At 37.5% G+C, this 26011-nt stretch overlaps 1 protein-coding gene across 1 annotated transcript in view; it reads right to left on the reverse strand.

Moving 5' to 3' along the window:
- Positions 1–4152: 4152 nt before the first annotated feature.
- FAM160B1 (family with sequence similarity 160 member B1) overlaps positions 4153–26011 on the reverse strand; it is a 45320-nt gene continuing 23461 nt past the window's right edge. The window contains exons 7-17 of the mRNA XM_026446676.1: positions 25305–25501; positions 23783–23897; positions 23204–23280; positions 22918–23110; positions 22560–22729; positions 22061–22204; positions 20412–20502; positions 13535–13678; positions 7973–8113; positions 7542–7645; positions 4153–7441 (exon numbers count right to left, since the gene is read on the reverse strand). Coding sequence (XP_026302461.1) covers positions 7336–7441; positions 7542–7645; positions 7973–8113; positions 13535–13678; positions 20412–20502; positions 22061–22204; positions 22560–22729; positions 22918–23110; positions 23204–23280; positions 23783–23897; positions 25305–25501 — 1482 coding nt within the window. The 3' untranslated portion in view covers positions 4153–7335. The remainder of the gene's footprint in view (positions 7442–7541; positions 7646–7972; positions 8114–13534; positions 13679–20411; positions 20503–22060; positions 22205–22559; positions 22730–22917; positions 23111–23203; positions 23281–23782; positions 23898–25304; positions 25502–26011) is intronic.

The raw sequence follows: 26011 nt of genomic DNA on the forward strand, positions 1-26011 counted from the left end.
CTGGACACCTTTAGCACATCATTGGAAGAAATTAATAGTGTGATCACCATGCAAATGAACGCACATCACAACGTGGGTACCATTATGAACTTACAGCTACAAAAATCAAAGAATATCTTCCCTTTCCCCTTACTCTCCCTTCTGATGTAAGAGCAAAGTGACCCATGGTGGTATTTAGATTTCTGGCAGTCTGCTAGGGGGTTTACCTTCATGTAAAGATGTGGTTCTTCAATCGAGAGAAGTACACAGTATTACCTAGTAGTTTAAAAATATATATATTCTCCCCACTTTTTTTTGAAAGACTCCCTGTCAGTTCCTCAATATACTGATTAGTCCAACTAGAGCAGTGGTCTCCAGCCTCTTTGGCACCAGGGACTGTTTTCATGAAAAACAATTTTTGCACAGACTTGGGGATGATTTCGGGATGCAACTATTCCACCTGAGATCCATCAGGCATTAGTTAGATTCTCATAAGGAGCGCACAACCTAGATCCCCGCATGTAAGTTCACAGCAGGGTTAGTGCTCCTACGAGAATCGAATGTTGCTGCTGATCTGACAGGAGGCGAAGCTCAGGTGGTTGCCTGCCACTCACGTCCTGCTATGCTGCCCAGTTCCCAACCGGTCACGGACTGGTACTGGTCTGTGGCCCGGGGGTTGGGGGACCCCTGAACTAGAGGGAAGAGGAAGGTCATAATATAAAATCATAAGCCTGAGCAATATAGTGAGACCCTATCTCTACAAAAATAAAAATAGCTGGCCACGGTGGTGCCTGCCTGTAATCCCAACTACTCAGGAGGCTGAGGCAGGATTGCTTGAGTTGAGGCTGCAGTGAGCTGATTGTGCCACTGCACTCCAGCCTGGCTGACAGAGCAAGACCCTGTCTCAAAAAAAAAAAAAAAAAAAAAAATTATAAAGCAAACTGAATTTTAACTCCTTAGACTCATACTTGGGAAATCAGGTAATTCCTTGAAGCTACCTCAAGAAGACTGGGCCATGAAGGAAGCAGGAGTCTCTTGATCTTGCTCCCTGGCAGGAGTGAGCTCTGGCCTGTCCACCTGCCTTCTAGCCTGACTCCAGGCTTAGATGTCAGGAATGGGTGGGAGTTGCGGGATGATAACCCAGTGGAGGTCTACACATCCTTTCTCTCTATGCATGCCTGGCACGTGGCTTCTGAATTCATCTCCACTGTCTCCATCAGCTTAGGCGGGTTCTCTCTTAATTGGATATGCAAACTACTTTGTGCCCCAAACCAGGAGAGAATAAAGAATGCTGTCGAAAGAGCACTGAGTTAAAAGTAAGGAGAAAGGCTTGGTTCTACAAATGCTTTAGCTGAACCAAATCTTACCCCTCATCTTTGGGTCATTTTAAAAGTCCAGTTTAATCTTTTGATTTTAGTATTTCAGTTGACTATTTGCCTTCTTGCTATACAACAGTTCTAGAGAGAGAGATCACAAATCACAAACTAAGTGCTATTCATCAGCTGAGAAAATACGGACCCAAAGCACTGTTCTTTGGGCTAGTGCTTTATACCAACATTAGAATGAAGTGAAAGGCAACAGTTAAGCATGGCAAATACAATAGGATGCAGAAGTCCTTGCCAGGTTGACTCTGTTGTGATTATAACCTTTTTTTTTTTTTTTTTTTTTTTTTTTTTTGAGATGGAGTCTCACTCTGTTGCCCAGGCTGGAGTGCAGTGGTGTGATCTCTGCTCACTGCAACCTCCGCCTCCCTGGTTCAAACGATTTTCCTGCCTCAGCCTCCAGAGCAGCTGGGATTACAGGCATGCGCCACCATGCCTGGCTAATTTCTGTAGTTTTAGTAGAGATGGGGTTTCACCATGTTGGCCAGGCTGGTTTTAAACTCCTGACCTCAAGTAATCCGCCCATCTCAGCCTCCCAAAGTGCTAGGATTACAGGCGTGAGCTACTGCGCCTGGCATCTGTTCTGGTTATAACTTCTGAGAATATCTTGCATATCTCAAAAGTAAGACTATAACTCAAAAGTAATAATACATATATAACATACTTAAAAGTAAGAATATTCAGGCAAGGCTTGAGTTTCAGATTTTCCTATTTAGGTGATTTGCCATCTTACTTCCTTTCCCTGGCGCTCACAACACTTGGGTCTTGTTTCTCTAACAGTGTTCACCAGTGTGCACTGTAATTTATTTTTGTAAACACCACACCAAGACTGTTACTTTTTTAAGGCTGAAATCATTTTTTGTTTTCCTAGCACCTTAATACCTGGTTCATAAAAGTTCTTAAGAAATATGTGTTAAATAAATGAAATTCTTGTTTGGTTTGTGGATGTCCTATTTCTGATACATTTTTAGAAATGATATAAGAGAAATTTCTAATGCCCACAATAGTCAAATCAGTAAGAGTAGTGAGTGTGAATGAAACAGGCTTAGATGGGTCTCCCTGAGGCGGGTAGTGGGGTATATTACCAAATAAAGTTAAGAACTGATTTTCTGGAATCAACCCAAATGCCCATCAATGATAGACTGGATGAAGAAAATGTGGTGTATATACACCATGGAATACTACACAGTCATAAAAAGGAATGAGATCATGTCCTTTGCAGGGATGTGGATAGAGCTGGAGGCCATTATCCTCAACAAACTAACAAAGGAACAGAAAACCAAACACCGCATGTTCTCTAAGTGGGAGCTGAACAATGAAAGCAGGTGGACATAGGAAGGGAAACAACACACGCTGGGGCCTGTGCTGGGGGCGGGGTGGGGAGGGAGAGCATCAGGAAAAATAGCTAATGCACGTGGGACTTAATACCTGGGTGATGGGTTGATAGGTGCAGCAAACGACATGGCACACGTTTACCTATATAACAAACCTGCACATCCTGCATATGTATCCCAGAACATAAATTGAAAAAAAACAACAAAACACAAAAAGACCGACCTTCTGCAAGGCAACTTTATTGCCATAAGAACAACTAAAACATACTCCATTTCTTCTGCATCACTCAGCGTTAAACAAACTCAGATGCAGTGTTTCTGCCTGCTCATGTGTATATATATATGGTTTTTTTTTTGGAAAGAGGTATAGATTTTACTTGAGAGTTAGTCCAGCAAAACTTCAACTTTTACAGTTTTATGTTAATTCTTTAAATTCCTTTGGGATTACTCACTTTCCAGCTAAAACACTGCTAAATTCTTAACAGTTTGAAGCAGGTTTTGGACTGGGGATCCAATTATGCATTCCCAAAATGCAGTTTTCTTTTGAAGTAGCTCAGGGCAAGGAGGGTGATTTCAACTCTTCAGTGTCTAAACCTTGCCTCTTCCATCCTTTCAACCTATCATCTTACTTCCGTCTAAAGCGATTTTGAAAAGAATCTTCGGGTAGTTGGCATTAATCACTGGATTCTTCTCTTTCTGGCTGTGCTGTGTATTACATGTTTCTTTGTTTCCAATTCAGAAACTCTGGCAAATACTCAAGTGAACAGAGTAAGTCTAGAGTCTAATTAAGTGTCAGCTAAAGTTTTGATATGTGTTAGAAAAATACTAAGAAATAATGCTTAGAATAAACTGTTTCTCTGGGCCGTGCACGGTGGCTCACACCTGTAATCCCAGCACTTTGGGAGGCTGAGGCAGGTGGATCACCTGAGGTCAGAGGTTCAAGACCATCCTGATCAACATGGTGAAACCCTGTCTCTACTAAAAATACAAAAATTAGCTGGACATGGTGGCAGGCACCTGTAATCCCAGCTACTCAGGAGGCTGGGGCAGAAGAATCACTTGAAGCCAGGGGGCGGAGGTTGCAGTGAGCTGAGACCGTGCCATTGCATTCCAGCCTGGGGAATAGAACGAGGCTCTCAAAAAAAAAAAAAAAAAAATTGCTTTTCTGAGACGTGCATAACATTCCTTCCTTTTGTGCAGTGATTATTAAGAAGGGAGGTGGAGGAAATATATGAGGTTTACTATGAGGTTTACCTGGGGGAATTTTTCAAGCTACACATCTCTCCTCTACAAACAGATATATTGCTTTTTGTTCTCTCCCTAGAATACTATAGAGATCCACTGATTGTGGTGTGCCATATCCCTTTGTGTGTTGGGGGTGCAAAAAGTTAAGACTTGTTTGAGATTTATCATTGGATAAAATGTTCCCAAGTAGAATTTTACAAAAACATAAGACATTTTGTTTAAATTACATTATTTATTTTTTAGATCATCCCTCTTAGTCCTGCATGCATTGTTAGCACAAAAAGTTGAACTTGATCACAACTTCCTTTGAAGAGAGAGTAGGTACACAATGACCATCTGAAGAGTTTCTCCACGGATGGACCAAGAATTCCAGACATTGGTAACACTGTCAGTAACCTACACAACATTCGATACAAAAAATTTACCAAATATCCTGTTTAATGTAAACAAGGCAGGAGGCAAAACAGAGTATTACAGTAACACTATTTTACAGGGCCCAGAAACGTGATTATCTACCATGTTTTAACACATAAAGTGTCACAATGACATGCACATTTGATTTACTATACAACCCAAAATATAATTACCATATAATGTGGTTTTAGCACTTCACTGTAGCTTCTTCTGTCAATACTGATGGACTTCATAATTAAATGGTAATTGTATATTAATGCAATAATTTATGGAAACATTACCATGAATTTATGAAGTAATTCCATAATTTGTGCCCTGTAAAATTAAGTGTAACAATGTTTACACTAGCAACAGTGTAAGCGAGCTAAGAATTTTGGTCCTTATATATACACATATATACATATGTACACACACAATAATGTACAATTAAACCAAAAAGCTATGAATCCACTCACAGCTTCCATATTGCACAAACAGATACGTTATGAGAAAGTTACATAGTTATAAGGTGAGTACTATATGGCAATAGGCTAAGACAAATCTGAGTTAAATCAAGTAAAGAATGTGGCTCATAACTAAAAACAAACCCAAAGACTATACTGTTAGAAAGTTTCAAAAAATGTGCGTACTTATTGATACAAATGTGAAGCAAGGCTGAAATTCACTTTGGAACTTGCTATGGCAATCAACTGTTATGACCGTGCTTTCCACTCAACATAGTGCATTTTAGTCACTGTTTTTGCAAGTACTGAGTAACAAATATTCAGCTGTCAACAGTTTAAGAAAGACTAGTGATGCAGGACAATGTTTCACTAACAAATTGAACTCACTGTGAGAGCTTGTACTGGCTCTAGCTCTGAACTAAATGTAAAAGAAAAAAAGGGAAGAAAAACAGAAACTTAGACGAGAAACAAACGAAATCTTAAGCCTTAGCTGATTACAAATTAAAGTCATTACAATAACTTAGGAAAATTATATTTTCAGAAGCAGCATACACATACACACATACAAGAGTTAAAGCTTTTCTGAGCTTGGTTTCATGGAGTAATTATAAGGTCCCATAGTGAAATCAAGGATAAAAGAGTATTTGGTTTCAGAGGTAATATCATTGCTATACACCTATTGAGCACTACGAAAACATTAAGAAATATCTAATATCTCTTAATGCCTTAGTTTAAATACTTGTACGTCGAAGTAGACTGTTACTACATCTAGAAATGGAAATGTCGAAGCGTTCCCTTGTATGAAGTGATTAAAAAAATACAGCAAACTGAATAATGCCTTCACATCATTCAAAATGATTTAAAGACAATCATGCACAAAATAACTATCTCCCACTTTTGTTTTTTCTTTGTTTTACTTAATAAATTTCTTAGAATAAGCTAACGAAGATTTGCATGAAATTGGAGGCTTAGTCTTTTTGTTGTTTTAACAGTGGTAAGCATTCTAGAGCTGAGGCTATTCATAATCTTTTGATACTGTTCTTAATAAATAGCAAAAACAAACTATGAAATAAACCAGAAAAGCTAATACAACAAAATAAGCAGATAGGTGTAAAACAAGCCTCTACGCACACACCACACAATGCATATATATACAAACATGCTACATAAAATAACTTCCTAGAGGGGGTAGTGAGAGTTCCCTTCAAGCTGGAGCCTTTGATAGCCTGTTCCCCCAAATGTCAGTAAATGAAAAGATAAAGAGGAAAGTGCTGCTGCTTAACATGTCAGATAAAAACAAACAATAGCTTAAAAGCAGTATTTGAGTGATCAGCGTCACTTAAAGGAAAAATAGAAAGTGGACTAGCAAACACGATTTTGTCCATCAAGTACAAGCATGCTGTGCCCAGCACAGCTTTGCTGAACTACAGGTTCCTACATGTGTACCCATTCACATACATACCCAATTTCCCCAAATCCTTTAACATGTAAACAGGACGTTTAAAAGTCTGTTTTCTTTAATCTCTTTAGAATCATTTAAAACAAAAGACTGAACAAACTAGAAAAAAATGTAAACATCGAGGAGCCACTGGCATTTTGATTGCTGCCAAGGGTTATCAGTCAGTTCCTCACCTAGACACCACTATGCGTTTCAGTAAGAAATCAAATTATAAAGCAATTTTATAAAGCAATTTTCTGAGAGGGAGAGAGGGGGAAAAAAGGTTCTCGACCCAGTACATCTTACTTAGTTTAAAAAAAAAAATACAATTTTAGCAAACACTACCAATGGTGAGCATAAATTCAACATTGTTGAGAAAATGACAGGGTTTAAATCAACTGGGACCAATACATGAAGAAAATCACTAACATGGCTATGTGCACAAGAGTAAAAGAACATTTCTTTAAAAATAGAGATATATTAATCAAGAATTTCTTTATCATATTAAATGGTTATTCTTAAAAAAGCTGAAGAAAGTTAATGGTGCTCTACACATTTTTATCTATAATTAATTCATTCAATGGTTTCTGAATTGTATTTTTTCTCATTTACAGTTTTTTTCATATTTTGTTTGATAAGAATTCCGACCTTAAAAAGTTATAAAATTAGTGATTTTTTTTTGCTACTTATTAATCGAAAATAATATAAGCATTTGAGTCCCAGAGAATGTCAAAATGCCTTGCTACCTAAAAGGATATTAATATAACAGAAATATCACCAAAGTCATGACATCGGAAATATTGCAGCTTTTCAAACACAGTCATTAGAAATGCTTATTTCCTGAAGTTCCTTTGATTGTATCCTGGATTCGACAATGTGCAATTTTATAACAGAACCATTATGATAAAGCCAATGAAAACAACATTATACAACATTTTACCAAGAATGTCCACTCAATAGGTTCTTAATGGTTCTGTCCAGTTTACAGCAATACTTCGTTTAAAAAGGCTTTTTATCCTCCTGTGGCTGGGTGGAGCTGAGTCTTTTTTGATGAAATGTACACAGTAGTTCCGTTCCCCTAGTTACTTGAAAGATGTTATTTATGGTGTGGAGGAAGCGTGATATTTCACAAATGCAATTGCCGCCAGCTCCTTACAGAACTCTTCTAACACGATCACACCCTCTAGCAGTGTGATGTGGTCAATACTGGTAAGGGAAAAACAGACAATAAATCAATTCAATATATCAGCAGATCATTAAGTTCACTGCAATTTTTGAATTAAAAAAATGTAAAACATAAACTTACAGAGGGCCTTCAGGTTCCAAACCAAGTAATCGCTTCCTGACTAATAGAAGCTTGGGAGTAAAGTCTTGAATACGCTGGATTCGAAGCATAAGGTCTCCAACAACCTGCATCACAGAGGCAAGGCATTTCAGTTCCTGAAATCAGCTACAGAGACAACCTCAGGATTTTAGAAAAAATCTTCATTCCCTACTATTTAATAAAGAATGTAAACTTTCACTACTCATATAATCATCTTTAACCAAGGACTCATACCTTAAAAGTTACATATTATTAAAAATAATTTTAAAAATAATAATTCAGCATGTATAACAATTACTTTTAAGCAGTAGATATATTTTTCATTATGTGACACTAACTGCATACAATGATGTTAACATATTAATTGCACAGACTTATCAATCCTAGGGAATATAACAGAACTAGTAACTCACCCTGACAATTACAGAGAAGAGAGATCTACAGCCAGGAGCGAGGTTCACGTAAGGATCCAAAAGGTACTCGTGGATGTGTGGATGAGGGAAGAGAGAAAGTCTAGATAACACCGAGGTTACTTGTAAGTTTACATCATATGGCTATGGAGGGATAAAAAACAGAAAGACATGTAATAATAATGTATACCTATGCACTTAATTTACTATTTCAATTCGTCCTTTTAAGAAAGGAGTATCTGGTCAGGCGCGGTGGCTCACACCTGTAATCCCAGTATTTTGGGAAGCTGAGGTGGGTGGATCACCTGAGGTTGGGAGTTTGAGACCAGCCTGACCAATGTGGAGAAACCCCGTCTCCATTAAAAATACAAAATTAGCTGGGCATGGTGGCACATGCCTGTAATCCCAGCTACTTGGGAGGCTGAGGCAGGAGAATTGCTTGAACCCGTGAGATGGAGGTTGCAGTGAGCCGAGATCACGCCATTGCACTCCAGCCCGGCAACAAGAGCGAAACTCTGTCTCAAAAAAAAAAAAAAAAAGAAAGAAAGAAAAAGAAGGGAGAATCCACCATCTTCCTTCCCGCTCTGCATGCTTTTCTGCAATGAAAATATCTACAACTAAATTAGCTCTCACATCTCAAATTACATACATCGCAGTCCTAAAACATTTTTTAAAAGTTTTAAAAAGCATATAAACATATAAAGGCAAATAAGTGACATAGTCAGAATGTTTATTATATGCAGGTTGAATCAATTAATGAAATTGTTCAAGGGGTCATGAAAAAGCACCAGTGTATCATATATAACATTAATTACAGAGGACCCACTGAGCCTAAGACCAAAAACCAAGAAGGGAAGATATTACACATTTTTAAATATAGTAATTTCAGAAGTGATATTCCTCACCTCAGATTATTCAACTACAGGCAATTCCCAAAAACACATAGAAAGTCAAATCACAGAACCTTGTCACCAGAATGAAAGTACTTGGGGATAGAACTGATGACGACCCTATGCCTCAAAGTGAATGAGAAGGTTCAAAACGGTGATTACAGAGAGGGATCATCTTGTTTCTTGCATGAGTTTAACTTTCCCCAAACAACTGTGTATCTGTGTACATTCCTCACACTTGTTTTGTATGAAATATTGCAATTTGACTTGAATTCTACTTGTCTGTTTATTCTTCACAGAAAGGTGCTTTGCAGAGTTATGTCAACATCAAAGCAAAAGGCACACTACACAAAGAGTTGCTACTACTTGCTCAGAACTTTCAACAGAAACTTTTCACCCCTTCCGGTTTGCGTCTTCTAAGCAGCCAAAGGAAACGGATTGGTTGCAATAAAACTAACCACAGTGAGGAGGCTGCAGGGAACCCAGGTGGCAAGAGTGAGACAGATGCTGCAGCACAGTGGAGGGAACAGGGAGTCAGGACCAAGTGCAGCATCAGCCAGCACATTGGAATGTTTTACTCTCAGCCACTGAACAACCTGCAAAGCCTCGATCACAGTGAATAGCAATGAGGAAGTCAGTCTCTGGCATTCAGTGGAGAATGCTCGCGCACGTGCCTGTTCTGCTGCAGACTTTGGCATTTTACTATCTTTTGAAAATCACCACAGCTACAGACGCTACGACGTACATGTTTTGTCACATAAACAAACACGCTCAAGTCCTATGCTGTAAGGCCCATTTTAGTCTTTCTAACTTACTACTAGATTCATGAACGTGGATTTTTTTTAAAGAACAAAAACTGCTCCGAGTCATTTTTTTTTTTTTCAAAACCTAGCGGTAAGCAAGGTAATTGAAAGGAAATATGTATTCCCAGTACAGGATAGTTTAAGAGCAAATTCTCCTACTTGGTAATACTTGGGGGCTTTTGGGTATTTTTTATTAATGTACCATAATTGTACCTATTTTGGGGGTCCATGTGATATTTTGATACATTTCACAATGTGTAATATGTAATGACCAAATTAGGGTAACGGGGACATCCATCACCTCCAGCATCTATCTTTTCTTTGTGTTGGGAACATCACAGTTCTCTTCTAGCTCCTTTGAAATATACAATAAGTTTTTGTTAACTAATTTCCTGACTGTACTACTGAATACTAGAACTTATTCCTTCTAACTGTATTTTTGTACTCATTAACCAACTTCTCTCCATTCCTCCTCCCTTGATAATATTCGCAACAGAATAGTCTTCTCTGAGACTCAACTCATAATAAACAATGAATTCACATTAAATTGTGTTTTAGGTATGAAGGAATCATTTACAAAAAAATAATTTAAAAGAATGTATTTAGTAGAAAAAAATGTAAAATATGACTTAAGTCCAGAATTGTACATGACTCTTCACTGCAGGTAGCTAAGTTTTTAGGTCACTAAATTTTGCCATCTGCAGATGCTTAAATAAATAAATCAATACAGTTTGGCTTTAAACAAATATATTACTATTTAGACTTTGTATTTTTTCTGTGTGGTGTTACTTTGGTTTGTAGTTTATTTTGACATAAATCTAGGTCATAGGTTGCTTAAGAAATGTAAGGTTGACACAGACTTCTTAATGTAGTAAAAATGAAAATAAATTTCAACAAGACAAATTTGTTTCACTGTACTCTGAAATGGTCTCTACTTCCTATTGGTAATAACTTTAAAACAAGCTGGACTTTTTGGAGGTTGTCGGTAGTTAAGTGTTTATATCTATTATTTGAGGTCCCTTTATTTTATACTTTATACAGTATTTACTTGAAAGAAAAGCAAGCCAGATTTCTCTGACATGCCAAATAGACTTGGCCCATGTTTTTGGACTGAACTCAAATTCTGAGATAATAAACTTTGAGTTAAAAAAGTAATATCAACTTCACTTTAACAATCAGAAAATGTGACAAGTAGCTAAGTTACTCGATCAAATTCAAACTCATCACGCTCAGGGCAGGGACAAGATCTGGCCTCCTTACAGTGTTCCCAGTGTTCTTTCCATTCTGCTATGGACTTTAGTATTTTAATATCTTTTTAAAATCACCACCATTACAAACAATAGTAAATGTTTGTATTATGATTTTTTTAAAAATTAGCATTGTGGTAACACAATAGTGTTATGAATACTTGATATCGTAACTTCTCAATTATGCATGAAGACATTAGCCACTTTCCAAATTATTCATATTAAATTTTTAATCTCAGTCAGGTTACTTAGACCCTACTAGGAATATATACTAAGAAAATGCTCTGCAAAGGGGAAAACAAAAGAAAAAGAAAAAAGAAGAAAGAAGGCGGTCAGGTATGGTGGTTCATGCCTGTAATCCCAGGACTTTAGGAGGCCAAGGCGGGTGGATCACCTGAGCTCAGGAGTTTGAGACCAGCCTGACCAATATGGTGAAACCCCGTCTCTATTAAAAATACAAAAATTAGCCAGGCATGGTGGCGTGCGCCTGTGATCCCAGCTACTTGGGAGCTGAGACAGGAGAATCGCTTGAGCCCGGGAGGAAGAGGTGGCAGTGAGCCAAGATCGCACCACTGCACTCCAGCCTGGGTGACAGAGCGAGACTCGGTCTCAAAAAAAAATAAAAAAGAAGAAGAATAAATAGAGAAAGAAAAAAAAAGAAACTACAAGCAAGTATCACTCTCAGCAAAAATGTTTAGGAAAGAAAGAAAATGAAACTAGGTCAAAAATGCTTAACTTCCTAGGACTCGTGTTTCATCTCTGAGGTCAGACTATACCATGTTTTTACCAAAAAGGCTTTGAACATCAAGGGTTTTGTTTTTTATTTTGTTTTGGAGACGGGGTCTCACTATGTTGCCTAGCCTAGTGCGCAGTGGCTATCCTTAGGCATAATCATAGTGCCCTACAGCCTTGAACTCCTGGGGTCAAGCAATCCTCCTGCCTCAGGCTCCTGAGTAGCTGGGACTAAGGTGCGCCGGGCTCAAGAGTTTTAAAGATAAAAGGTTTCAGGCAGGGCTCCATAGCTTACTAGCTGTAAGTCACATAGCTGAAACCAAGGATTCCTCATCTGTAAAATAATACTAGAAATCTGTCTTGCCTATGATACAGGGTTACAGGAAGAATGATTGAAACAGTCTATGAATCAGCTCTGTGCTATGAAGTACTATCTGGTGAAACTGAAAAGTATTTTAAGCATTTCAGATATTCTGCTTTCAATGTATCCTTTTGTGTCAGCACTCTACAAACTAGAGAAAAAGTGCTCAAGTTTGAAGATTCAGGGTGGATCTTCCAATTCAGAAACTACTTATTTTTTATTTTTTTAATTTTTTTCAGAAACTACTTTTTAAAATCTAGATTTTTTTAATACTTTCGGTCAAAATTTCTAAACATTACTGTATTGATACTCATTGTTATTAACTCTTGCTTGTTAGCTTAATCAAATTTAAACTACACCTAGCAAATTGGCTCAAAAACAAAAACAAAAAACAAAAAAAACACAATAAACTGATGAATCCTGGCTACCCAAGAGGTTTACACAGCCATGATGTGAGGCCATAATACCTATTAATAGCCAGATTTGTATACTTTGGTTGTAAGGTTTAAAACAACCAACCGAAGCAACACTAGAAATACAGCACATGCAATTAAGAGGTTAAAAAAAAAAAAAAAAAAGGACCTGGTCTCTTATAGAGATTACTGTCAGAAACAATGCTGACTAAACTCTAACATAGTGAAATATTTCTTAGATTACAATTTCTTTATTTGACTTTCTGGTTGTTGAAGATAGCCTACTTAGTGAATTTCTTTTATAATTCCCTATGCTCACATAAATATTTAACTAAAATGCTAAAAAAGAACAAGTACTTTAATATACAATTGAAAATTAATTCCAAATTGGTCCACTCAGTTTCTACATTGAGGAAAGTACTATGCTAGTTGTGTTCTTTCAGGTTTATATTCTAATGGATCAAGTATTTCAAAGCTCTCTCATCACTATGCTTATGAGCCAATGAGAGATGGAAGGAGGGATTCCATAAACCCAAATTTATTTCTCCTAACAGATGAGATGTACATAGCAACCTATCAGCTGATGGTGATTTTTATCCACCTTTAAAGGAGTACATTAAGCTTTTTTACTTCACCTCTCCGTTATGAAAATGAGTATCGTTTATAAGCTTTGTCTAAAGAGTCAGGTTCATCTAACACTATTCTGTAATTTTATTGAGACCAGAGTGTTCAAGATTCAATCTGAACTGACATTTAAGGTCTTCTAAATTGAGAATCTGTATTTGTGCTAAATGTACTAACTAAAAGGCTAAGCAAGTCGTAAAAGGAAAGCACTCCTAATCATCTCCAAAATGTGTTAAGGATATTAAGACAACGGCCTATCATGAGAAGTAAAATAAACAATGCTGTAGCAGCTGTCAGGCCAAATAAATGTTTTTAACATACAGAATGCATCAGAAATCTGCCAGTTGTTGGCAATCAAGCTTCATAAAAAAGTCACCCAGTGGAAAAAGTAAGAAAACAATAAAAGTACTTTACTGAAGATCTACTAAGACTTGAGATGACTTTGTGGTGAATGGCAACAAAATAATATGAAAATAGTAATTTAAAATGTATTACCTGATCAAGAATTCTTCCCATTCTGTCAAACAGCACTTTCAAAAAATGACCTTCAAAGAAAGCTGCTTCTAAATTGCACTTTTCCAATGCTTTTGGAGACCCAGGCCACTCCCATCTTAAGCAGATAGCACAGTAGTCCCGGAACTATGGGGAAAAAAGCATCGGGAAAAAAAGCATGTGAATCATTAAAGAACAAAAATAAATTAAGATGAAATAGAAATGATTTCCTCAAATAGGCATATAAAAAAAACCATTTGAATGCAGAATGTCTGCTATGCTTGAGGTACCAAGGGAGAGGGGGAAGAGATGACACAGATCTTTCTGTGACTAGGGGCAGAGGTAAGATTATATTAACTGCTGGGACCAATATAAGTTGATGAAAAAGAGACATATTTTAACTTTACTAAAATACCCTAACAGTTCTTTCCTTTAAAGGAATTTAACGCTTTAGTTACTTTCATCACCGATTTAGAGGACATTTAAAAAGAAAAGTCAGACCTAGCCAAGTTTTCAAATGTATTCTAAAATGGTATATACCACAGATGAACTGATGCACATTATCTGAGAAGACAAGCCTGTCGTTCCTCGAATGGATGCACACTAGGCATGATGTTATGATAGGATCAAACAGCGCTACTCAAAAATGGTCCATGGACCAGTGCCGGTCCCCAAAGTGTTCATTACCATCCACAATGAGATGAAGACAAAAAGCAAGAGCAAGCACTTAAAAACATTCCTAACAATTTGACTATGAAGAGTTTTATGTCTGTTGAATCTAACTATGAAATAATCAGGGTTTGTATTTCAGGTCTTTTTTTTTTTTTTCTTTCATTTTCTACAATAGGAATTCTTTTTTTTTTTTTTTTGATAGAGTTTCACTCTTGTTGCCCAGGCTGGAGTGCAATGGTGAGATCGCGGCTCACCGCAACCTCCGCCTCCCAGATTCAAGAGATTCTCCTGTCTCAGCCTCCCGAGTAGCTGGGATTACAGGCCTGTGCCACCATGCCCGGTTAATTTTGTATTTTTAGTAGAGATGGGGTTTCTCCATGTTAGTCAGGCTGGTCTCGAACTCCTAACCTCACATGATCCACCCGCTTTGGCCTCCGAAAGTGCTGGGATTATAGGCATGAGCCACTGTGCCCGGCCAGGAATTAATTTTTATTGTATTTTACAAAAGTGTTGGTCTGTGACAGATTAGCAAGAAAAAAAAAAAAACAGAAAAACCTGGTCTTTCACTACAGATAGTGAAGCAATGTGAATATTTATAAGCACAAGAATATTTCATATAATAAAACTGAATTTTAAAAGCCTCCCCCAATATGTAATTTACTTGAATTGAAACAAAATAAATTTAAAGCACTGTTTTCTTCCATATTCCTTCCCTCTTCAGATTCTCCTTATTTAATAAAGCAAAATTACCTCGACCTCTCTAGTTTAGAAATTACCGGAAATTAAAACAGAACATGGCACCCGGGCGCAGTGGCTTACACTTGTAATCCCAGCACTTTGGGAGGCCAAGGTGGGTGGATCACGAGGTCAGGAGATCGAGACCATCCTGGCTAACACGGTGAAACCCCCTTTCTGCTACAAAATACAAAAAATTAGCCAGGCGTGGTGGCGAGGGCCTGTAGTCCCAGCTACTCAGGAGGCTGAGGCAGGAGAATGGCGTGAACCTGGGAGGTGGAGCTTGCAGTGAGCTGAGATCATGCCACTGCACTCCAGACTGGGAGAGAGAGTGAAACTACGTCTCAAAACAACAACAACAACAACAACGGAACATGGCCAGGTGTGGTGGCATGTGCCACCACGCCCAACTATTTTTTGTATTTTTAGTAGAGATGGGGTTTCACCATGTTGGCCAGGCTGGTCTCGAATTCTCTGACCTCAAGTGATCTGCCCACCTCAGCTTCCCAAAGTAAGCCACTGCACCCAACCCAAATCTCAATTTTTAAGAAATCATTTTTACATTAATACTTCTTATATTCTGACTTGGAAAGTAATATTTTAATTTCTTCTATCCTTTTTGTTTTTCTAATATTTCTGAAACAATCATAAATATTAAACAATTCATTTTAATCACAAAATGGAAATGAGAGAAACCTTACAGAAAGAATAAAAGCAGTTTAAAAATCTAATCAGTACTGCCGAAAGATATGTTTTACTTTTATTGTCTTTACTTGATTGTTAGTTGAATGTTACTTGCTACTCCATTAATTTATTCATATATTAATGCAGACGAATTCATGTATTTATGTGGACTTTAAAGTATTATGAATTAACTATGTGCATATGCAGATTAGTTATATATAAGAGCATACTTCCATTCAAATAATTTAAATAAAAATTAAATACATTTTTCAAATTTGAGAAATTTCAAAATTTAGACTATGTAAATTTTAAAATTCTTTTTCAAATTTTGAAGTATTTTATTCTGGTTATTTATTCAACAAATACTAAATAGTTACTGATATTGTAAAATGTATAAAGTTCTAAGGTACATATTTTGTGGGATTTAATGGTAAATCAGGCATGAATCCTATCCTCAAGAGACTGATTATTACAACCCCAAGACAAGAGAGAAAACACAAAGGACCACACAAGATGAGAGATAATGCCATGAGCATGAAGACGAGTAGTTACCTTTACTGTTGGGAAGGGAGAGCAGAAAGAGGGTAAAAAGAATAAATCACGAGCTGGCATTTAATCTGGATGTTGAAGACAGTGGAGAAATATAGATATCAGATGGTGGGTGAGAAATAAGAGGAGAATCTTGTAGACAAACAGAATAGCATCAATAAATGCATGTAAATGTTATATTTGGATAGCGAGTGAAAGTCATAGTAAGAAATATAGAAAAGCAGGCTGGAAAATGATCCAAAAGGATCCTGAATTTTAAGATTTGATCTCTAAGTATTTATACTTTATGAGTTAATAAAGAAGAAGGGGTTCTCAGATGCACACTTGAATGAGATTAATCTGTTAATGGTTTCTAAGCAGAAGGAACAAGCTGGGGAAACAAGTGATGAGGCTACTGTAATCCTGGCAGAGGTAATAAAGATGTAAACTAGGATCTGAAAGCTAAAAGCAAAAATGGAGAAGGGGGCAGACAGGAGAGATATAGTAGGGGCAAAACTGATACAACTTGGCAATAGACTAGAGGCTAAAGAGAATAGAAGACGAATGAATCCCACTTAGGCAACTTGGAAATAAAACCTTGGATGACCAGGAGGATGGATGTGCCACTGACCAGAGCAGGAAATAAAGGAGCAGATGCAGTTTTAGAGGAATCAATTTTAAGTTCTACTTTGGAAAGATAAAGTCTGAAGTCTTAGAAGAACATCTGAGTGGCTGAAGCTAGAGCTTTGGGGACACCTCAGATAGAGAATTCACAACAGGATGAATGCTAAACCAAAAGAATATCAAAGGAATGAAGATAGAAAACAGGGCCACTGATAGATATTTTTGTTTTTTTGGCCACATCATAATATGGGGGACAGAGTAAAAATGACACCTGAGACCTAAAAGCAGCAGCAGCAAAGAATGATGCTGCAGAAGCCTTAAAAAAGGAGAAAGTTTGAAATGGTGGGGGCTGGGGTGGGGGGTTGGGGGTGGTATAAACAACTTCAGCGAAGTTACAGGATAGACGCTCAATACACAAAAACCAGCAGTATTTCTACATCAGGAAAGATCAGAAAATGAAGTTCACAGAATAATTTCACTTACAATAAAGAAATACTTAGGAATAGATGTAATGAAGGAAGTGTAAGACTGTACACTGAAAACTGTTTTTTTTTTGTTTTTTTTTTTTTTGCAGAAATGGACAAAGTAATCCTAAAATTAATAGGGAATTACAAGGGACTCCAAATAGCCAAAACAATTTTGAGAAAGAAGCAAGTTAAAGGATTCATACTTCTCAATTTCAAAACTTACTACAAAGCTGCAGTAATCAAGACAGGGTGGTGCTGGGATAAGGACAAGTACATAGGTCAGTGGAATAGAATTGAGAGTCTTCAAATAAACTTTACACTTAATAGAGTCAATAAATGGAAAATAGCCTTTTCACCTAGTGCTGCAGAGACAACTGGATGTCTACATGCAAAAAAAAATGAATCTGGACCCCACCTCACACTAAATACAATAATTAACTCAAAATAGATTAAAGACCTAAATGGATAAACTAAAACCATGAAACTCTTAGAAAGAGATTTAGGTGAAAATCTATGTAATCTTGGTTAGGCCATGATTTCTTAGGTATGGCACAAAAAGCACAAAGAAAAAATAGTTAAGTTGCACTTCATCAAAATTAAAAACTTTTGGCCAGGTGCAGTGGCTCACACCTGTAATCCCAGCACTTTGAGAGGGCAAGGTGGGCAGATCACTTGAGGTCATGAGTTCGAGACCAGCCTAGACAACAGGGTGAAACTCCATCTCTACTAAAAATACAAAAATTAGTTTGGTGTGGTGGTGCAAGCCTGTAATCCCAGCTACTCAGCAGGCTGGGGCAGGAGGATTGCTTGAACCCAGGAAGTGGAGGTTGCAGTGAGCCGAGATCATGCCACTGCATTCCCGCCTGGATGACAGAGTGAGACTCTGTCTCAAAACAACAACAACAACAACAAACAAACAAAAAAGCAAAATTATGTGTCGAACGACAGGACACTACCAAAAAGTGAAAAGGCAACTGCCAGATGGGAGGAAATATTTGTAAATAATATATCTGATAAGGATCTACTATGCAGAATATGTAAGGGACTCTTACAACTCAATAATAAAAAGACAACTAGCCCAATTAAAATACAGGCAAAGAATTTTTTTATTTTTTATTTTTTGGGGACAGGGTCTTGCTCTGTTGCCCAGGCTGGAGTGCAGTGGCACCATCATAGCTCACTGTAGCCTTAAATTCCTGAGCTCAAGCTGTCCTCCTGCCTCCGCTTCCCAAGTAGCTGGGACTACAGGTGCATGCCACCACACATGGATAATTTTTTTTAAAAATTTTTGTAAAAATGGGATTGTCCAGGCTGGTCTCAAATTTCTGGCTTCACATGATCCTTCCGCCTTGGCCTCTCAAAGTGCTGAGATTACAGGTGTGAGTCGCTACACTTGGCCAGGATTTAAATATTCTTCAAAGAAGAGTACAAGTGTCTGCTAAGCACATGAAAAGTTACTCAACTTCATTAGTCATAAAGAAATGTAAATCAAAACCACAAGGACACACCACTTCACACCTCCTAGGGTAGCTATAATTTAAAAAGAAAAAGTATTGGCGAGGAAATGGTGAAATTGGAACCCTCATGCACTGCTGGCGTGATGTAAAATGGTGCCACCACTGTGGAAAACAGTCTGGCAGTTCTTCAAAAAAGTTAAATATAGAATTACCATGTGACCTATCAATTTTACTACTAAGCATATACCCAAGAAAGTGGAAAATCTGTATTCAACAAAAAAGGAATATTCACAGCATTAATATTCATAATAATCAACAATTAGAAACAACCCAAATGTCCACTAACTGACACATAAACAAAATATCCATACAATAAAATATTATTTAGCCATAAAAAGAAAGGAAGTACTGATGCATGCTTCAACTTGAATGAAAGTTGAAAACATTACATTATGCTGAGTAAAAAATGCCAGACACAAAAGGCCACAAATAGTATGATTCCATTTTTGTGAAATGTCCAGAATAGGCAAAGCCATAGAAATAGAAAGCAGATGAGTGGTTGCCAGGGCTGGGGGTTGGCGGGGAGGAGGGATCAATAAGAAGTGACTGCTTTATTTGTACAGGGTTTCTTTTTGGGGTGATAGAAATCTTCTGGCATTAGTGATGATGGTTGCATAACATTGTGAATATACTAAAAAACATTAAATTGTACACTTTAAAATAGTTAAAATGTTGAATTTTATCTCAATACAAGTTTTCTTTCCAGGAGGAATTTTTTAATACAATTTTTAAAATCTTACGATGTAAAATGCTATAAAGAGGAAAGAAGAATGAGAAAAGCCTCCTTAATTTAGTACCTAAGCACAAACCTTCAATCAAGTCATTTGAGTGAGGTAGAAAGGTGAAACGCAAGGGCTGAAGGAGTCAGAGCTGGGCAGCAGAGGGACTATACTTGTGAATCACTGTCTGCATCAGAATGAAGGAGAAAAGGATCATGTCTTGTGGATGAGGATCAAGGGTGCGTCGTGGGTAGAATTACTAAGATATCATGTTTTGGATCAGCAGCAGAAATGGTGAGATATAATTTAAAGTGGGAAAAAATTAAGGAGCATAAAGAAATCTTGAGATGGAGACATACAATCGGTGAAGTGCAAACTAAGGTCACCTGCACAAAGCAAAAGTAGTGACAGCAGAGACCAGGTCTCATTTTTTTTTTTTTTTTTTTTGAGATGGAGTCTTGCTTTGTTGCCCAGGCACGATCACGGCTCATTGCAACCTCCACCTATTACGATTGGGTTCAGGTGATTCTCCTGCCTTAGCCTCCCAAGTAGCTGGGAGTACAGGCACCTGCCACCACGCCCGGCTAATTTTTGTATTTTAGTAGAGATAGGGTTTCACCATGCTGGCCAGTCTGGTCTCGAACTCCTGACCTCAGGTGATCTGCCCACCTCAGCCTCCCAAAGTGCTGTGATTACAGGCGTAAGCCACCGTGCCTGGCCCAGAGACACTTTCGAGAGTGAAGAGGAAGCATGAAGATAATTCACTGATGTACAACTGGGACCATCCAGGACAAGCCAGATGCCAGGTCTCAGTTTTAATAATAATGACGTCATTTCCTTGGAGCAGTGGTGGTGGGCAGTGTGACAAGTGGTGTGTGTGTGTGTGCATGTCTATTCTTAGATTTCATTTCCAACATTTAGTGACTTCACCTACCTGCCTATGAGCATCTCGGAGGTAGGTGTCATATCCTGTGCCCTCGACATGGTAGGAGGATTTTGCGTCATCCGGTACCAGACAGAGAAAACTTAAACGAAAAAGGCCACAATTATGCAAGATGCCCAATAGCGTGAAAAAAAAGGGAAAAAAAGTAAAAGTGAGAAAGGCCATAATCAATAACAAATACTCTCACAATTCAATAATAACTATAAGTACTAAAGTATCTAGTGATATTACAAGTTCAGTTAAGTACTAATACAAATGGAAACCTGAAAAATGAAATTATATGTTGTTAATTCCTTGTGTTGAATGACTTTTACAATTCATTGATTACATATTCTCATTATTTTAAAGGTTTTAAAAATTACTAATTCCACTTAAAATAGAAGTAAGCCTAAGAAAGACATTTTTTTCCTCTTCAGATTGCTGTATAATGACAGATTGCCATAATATTTGTTAATCTCAGGAAACTGGTTTAAAGTAACTGAACTTGAGATTTTTATGTACCCTAATTTTGCAACTTGAGTCACATGCAATTTTTCTCGAAAATCACCTGCCAGAACAAGGTATATCAGTGACAACACTGCAAGGGAAGCAAAAGAGAGAAAAAAAAACTGCCACAGAAAAGAGCACTTTAAAAAAACACAAAACCACGAACTAACAAAAAGGAATAGCCCCACACTTAGCACATGTGGTTAATAAGTACATCTTAGCAAACCAGCAATTCTCAATGTTATTACGATTGGGAATTACTTAAAATTAAACCATTTATATTTTTTAAAAATGGGATGGCCCAGCATCGTGGTTCACACCTGAAATCCCAGCGCTTTGGGAGGTCAAGGCGGGTGGATCACTTGAGGTCAGGAGTTCGAGACCAGCCTGGCCAACATGGTGAAACCCCGTCTCTACAAAGAATAGAAAAATTAGCCAGGTGTGGTGGCATGCGACTGTAATCCCAGCTACTCAGGAGCCTGAGGCAGGAGAATCACTTGAACCCGGGAGGCAGAGGTTGCAGTGAGCAGGGATCATGCCACTGCACTCCAGCCTGGGCGACATAGTGAGACTCTGTCTCAAAAAAAAAAAAAAGGGTGGGGGAGGGTACTTTGAGGGTTCATTTAACCACGGTTAATATTAAGTAGAGCTTTTCTCTTAGTATCAAGCGTTGCCCGCAGGCTGGCACTTGTTACATAAGCAAGACCAAAAAAACTGACATAATCTTTATTTTTTTATTTTTTATTTTTTTTATTTTTCATAATCTTTAAAGAAGATCAAGTTCATGAGATTTCTGTAACCATCTAAGAACAGAGCTCTTGCATGTTATACAGTTTGGGAGGCTGAGGTGGGCAGATCACTTGAGGTCAGGAGTTTGAGACCAGCCTGACCAACATGGTGAGATCCTGTCTCTACTAAAAATACAAAAATTAGCTGGGTGATGTGGTGTGGTGGGAGCCTGTAATCCCAGTTACTTGGGAAGCTGAGGCAGGACAATCACTTAAACCCAGGAGGCAGAGGTTGCAGTGAGCAGAGATCGCACCACTGCACTCCAGCGTGGACAACAGAGCAAGACTCCGTCTCAAAAAATAATAACAATAAAAAACAAAAAACAAGTAAGAGAGATGGAAGTCAAATTTTATATAGCAACTCACCTATTTACAATCTTATGAACTTCAGTTTTTCCATCATTTTTGGGGTGGTCTGGAGTAGCAGGAGGCGAAGAACTAAGCCACTCTTGGTTTGGCAAAGTGTTTTCTGGTGAAATGTCAGTAAATAAGGGATCTTCTTCCAGATCTCTAAGTTAAATTTAATGACATATAAAAAACACTATTTTATTATGACATTTTCTAAACCAAAAGATTCTCTGCTATGTTCTAAGAAAATGTTACATAATTTTGCTAATATAAAGGATTAAGGAATAATGCATATTTTCTAGGCAAATTAACATTCTATACTATTTTATTAGATCTAACGAATACACGATATTATTTATAATGTAAAAGGATGGTAGTATCAATGCATCCATTACTTTTGAGAACTTTAAAACTGTAAGAGGTATTTCTTTTGAGGATAAGGGAGATAGATAAGAGGAGAGAGAAAGTTCTATCTGTACATGAAATGCTGAACTCACGGAGTTGGATGGAAACTTACACTGCTCCTGCTATCAGTCCATTTTCTACCACATCTTTATCTTCTGGGCACAAAGGTTTACATTCTGTATAATTTCTTTCTTCAAGATTTCTCAAGACCAAGTTGTAAAGAATGTGCTCATTGGGTTTTTGTAAAAGATGTTCAAACATTCGCAATGTCATTATGCTTATCTGAAACCAAAATTGATAAAAGTTAACTGAAAAATATCTTTAAGTTATTCTTCTTGCCATCTTGAGAGTCATGCTTTCAATTTCTAAAGTCAATAAAAGAGGTTGTATTGAAAACATCTCAAGTATAATACATTAAAACCAGTATTCCAAAGAATCTAAGTCCAATTCTAAATCATTACATAGCTTACCTCATCAGATATGTGATCACAATGTTCAATTAACCTATGCCTTAACGGATGTCTGCTGATTTCTGCCACAGTTTCTGGTTCCCTCTGTTCTCCAAGGATAAAAAACACCATTTCTTGAAGTAAAACATCAGAGGTCACTTGCCGAACGATGCGATGAAGCAGAGCAGTGGATGTCAGAATACCCATCTCAGAACTGAGCACAACCAACAGGGAATTAATAACATGACACAGGGATGCTGTTTTTTTTTTTTTTTTTTTTTCCCCCAAAAGAAAACAGGCTACTCACGTTTGCATTAATTGAGGTTCCATAACACCAATGAAAAATCTTTCATGAACAGCTTTGGCAAGAGCAACAGCAGCAGTCTAGAATATAGTAGGAACATCATTTTTTTTAATATAAAAGAATAATTTGTAACATCAATAAATCAGTTTGCACTCCCCAACTGAATTAATGTGGAAAGACAAAACTTGCTTAATGACTCTCTTGTTGGTGGCATATAAATCTAGATTAGATGTTGGCTACTGGGTCATTTACACATTTTTCTAAATTTCCAAGAATAAGAGGAATAGGACAAAAAATTATTCCAATGTCCATACAGTATTAACATCTCACCAAAGAGCAGGACTGAAGGGAAGTCAGTGTTACTTTGTAAAGCACTGTACCGTAATATTTGAGGAAATATAAAAGGGCAGAACTGTAATACACACATACAAACACATACACACCTTTTTGTTTACTTATTTTACTAACCATGGTATTCTAAGACAATTAAAATGTATTTGGGGATATAAATTAGGGATTACAATTTCACTTAGTAGATATTTATATCTTAAAACCACCAAAAAACAACACAAAATTTCAAACCTTTTGGGCTTCTTTAATGAGCTGATCACAATAATCAAACCAGGAAAGAAATGAAATTAAGGCTCGTTTTCCTGGAAATGCTGAAGCATCTTCTTTATGACTATATGAGTCCAAGCTGTAAGACAAGGAAGAATTGCTAAGTCCAAAGTTATCCAAAAGCATGGACCCTATTCAGAATGTACGGAAAAATGAAAGCACATGAACACACTCAGATAGTATGGTACATTCACACAGGCAATGCTGGAGGACTGTCAGAGGAGGGTTCCATAAAAGAAACCAAAGAGAAAACCTTTTAAATAAGAGTTGTAAATAATTTTCACATATTAAGCAGGAGAAGAGAGATTAAAGCAGAATGGGGCTGCAGGAGGCTAGGTGTGGTGGCTCAAGCCTGTAATCCCAGCACTTTAGGAGGCCGATGTGGGTGGATCACTTGAGGTCAGGAGTTCGAGACCAGCCTGGCCAATATGATGAAACTCTCTCTACTAAAAAAAAAAAAGAAAAAAAAAAAATTAGCCAGGCATGGTGGCTCATGCCTGTAATCCCAACTACTTGAGAGGCTGAGGCACAAGAATTGCTTGAACCTGAGAGGTGGAGGTTGCAGTAAGCCGAGATCACTTCACTGCACTCCAGCCTGGGTGATGTAGCGAGACTCTGTCTCAAAAAAAAGAGAAAAGAATGGAGCTGCAGGAGAAAAAACACTGGGATAGCTCCTCACACTCCTGCCCTAAATGTTACTAAGTAACACCAATGAAAAGATGGAGGTTCTCAGCTGCTGGGATGGAAGAAAAGCATAGTAAAGGAGGATCTACAAACAAAAAATAGCGAGTGGAATACTTCTCTTCCTGCCGTAAAATGCAATACAGTCGTAATGTTAACAAGTGGGTCTGCCCCATAGATGCTGACAGAAAACAGAGTGCAAAAACAAAGACAGGTTAAAAATACAGAGAAATACAATAAAAGGTGATTATGTAAAAATATTAGGCTGCTTATATGTGGTGGGATTATGGGCAATTTGTTTATATTGCTTTATACTTTTTAATAACTTACAAACATTCTGCAATAATCATATTTCCCTATGAGAATCAAGTTGGGGAGTCTAAAAGGTAGGAAGAAGAGGCGAAACAATGAGGTAGAAGAGATTCTGTACAAACAGGCCAGGAGACAGATTAGACTGCTCTAGAGGCCGTGGAAATTATTTTAAAAGCAGATTCCTTCTTTTAGGGCTTTTTGTTTTTGATAAAAATAATCAGTTAAAATTATTGTTTTTAATGTAAGCCCTTAAAAATTGACCAGTATAATGGACAAAATAAAAATATCTTAACTATATAACAGCTGGATTGTTCCCACACTCATTACCACTGACTCATACATTTAATACAAGCTTTGAGAAAATATTCCCATTTAATGATCACTAATAGTGTTCAATTTTTCAAAGATTTCTATCATTGCAAAATAGAAATGGATTTTAAAATGTAGGTGTAAGAAGTCACCTTTATGGGGAAATGTAAGTAACGGTGCTTACCCCCAGTTAATTGCTTCCACAGTTTCAATATCTAACGGATCCACTGACTGAGGTAGGGCCTTGTACAGGGAGGCAAGTCTGTCTGTCAGTAGTTCACACAAGCAAGTGCTCTGTGTAAGGCACTTTGCAGCCGCAGGCTCTGGCAAACTTACTAACAGCATCAAGCCTTCGCATGCCTTCACAGCTATTCGGCCATCCTAAAGGAAAAAAAAAAACAAATCCCCCTGCAATTCTTGAATTGTATATACATACATCAGGTTGTTTGAAAAAATTCAACATAAAAGGATTTAATGTTTTACACTAAAAAAAAAATAGCCTTTTTTGTGCATTTTAAATGCATATTATTGGCCAAGTGGCACCTCATGCTTGTCATCCCAGCACTTTGGGAGGCTGAGGCGGGTGGATCAGCTGAGGTCAGGAGTTTGAGACCAGCCTGGCCAACATGGTGAAACCCCATCTCTACTAAAACTACAAAAATTAGCCAGCATGGTGGTGCGTACCTGTAATCCCAGCTACTGGGGAGGCTGAGGCAGGAGAATTGCTTGAACCCAGAGGTGGAGGTTGCAGTGAGCCAAGATCGCACCACTGTACTCCAGCCTGGACAACAGAGCAAGACTCCATCTCAAAAATAAAATAAAATAAAATAAAATAAAATAAAATAAAAATAAAATAAAATAAAATAAAATAATAAAATAAAATAAAATACA

Source organism: Piliocolobus tephrosceles, chromosome 9 (genome assembly GCF_002776525.5).
Source record: "Piliocolobus tephrosceles isolate RC106 chromosome 9, ASM277652v3, whole genome shotgun sequence".
NCBI classification, from domain to species: domain Eukaryota; kingdom Metazoa; phylum Chordata; class Mammalia; order Primates; family Cercopithecidae; genus Piliocolobus; species Piliocolobus tephrosceles.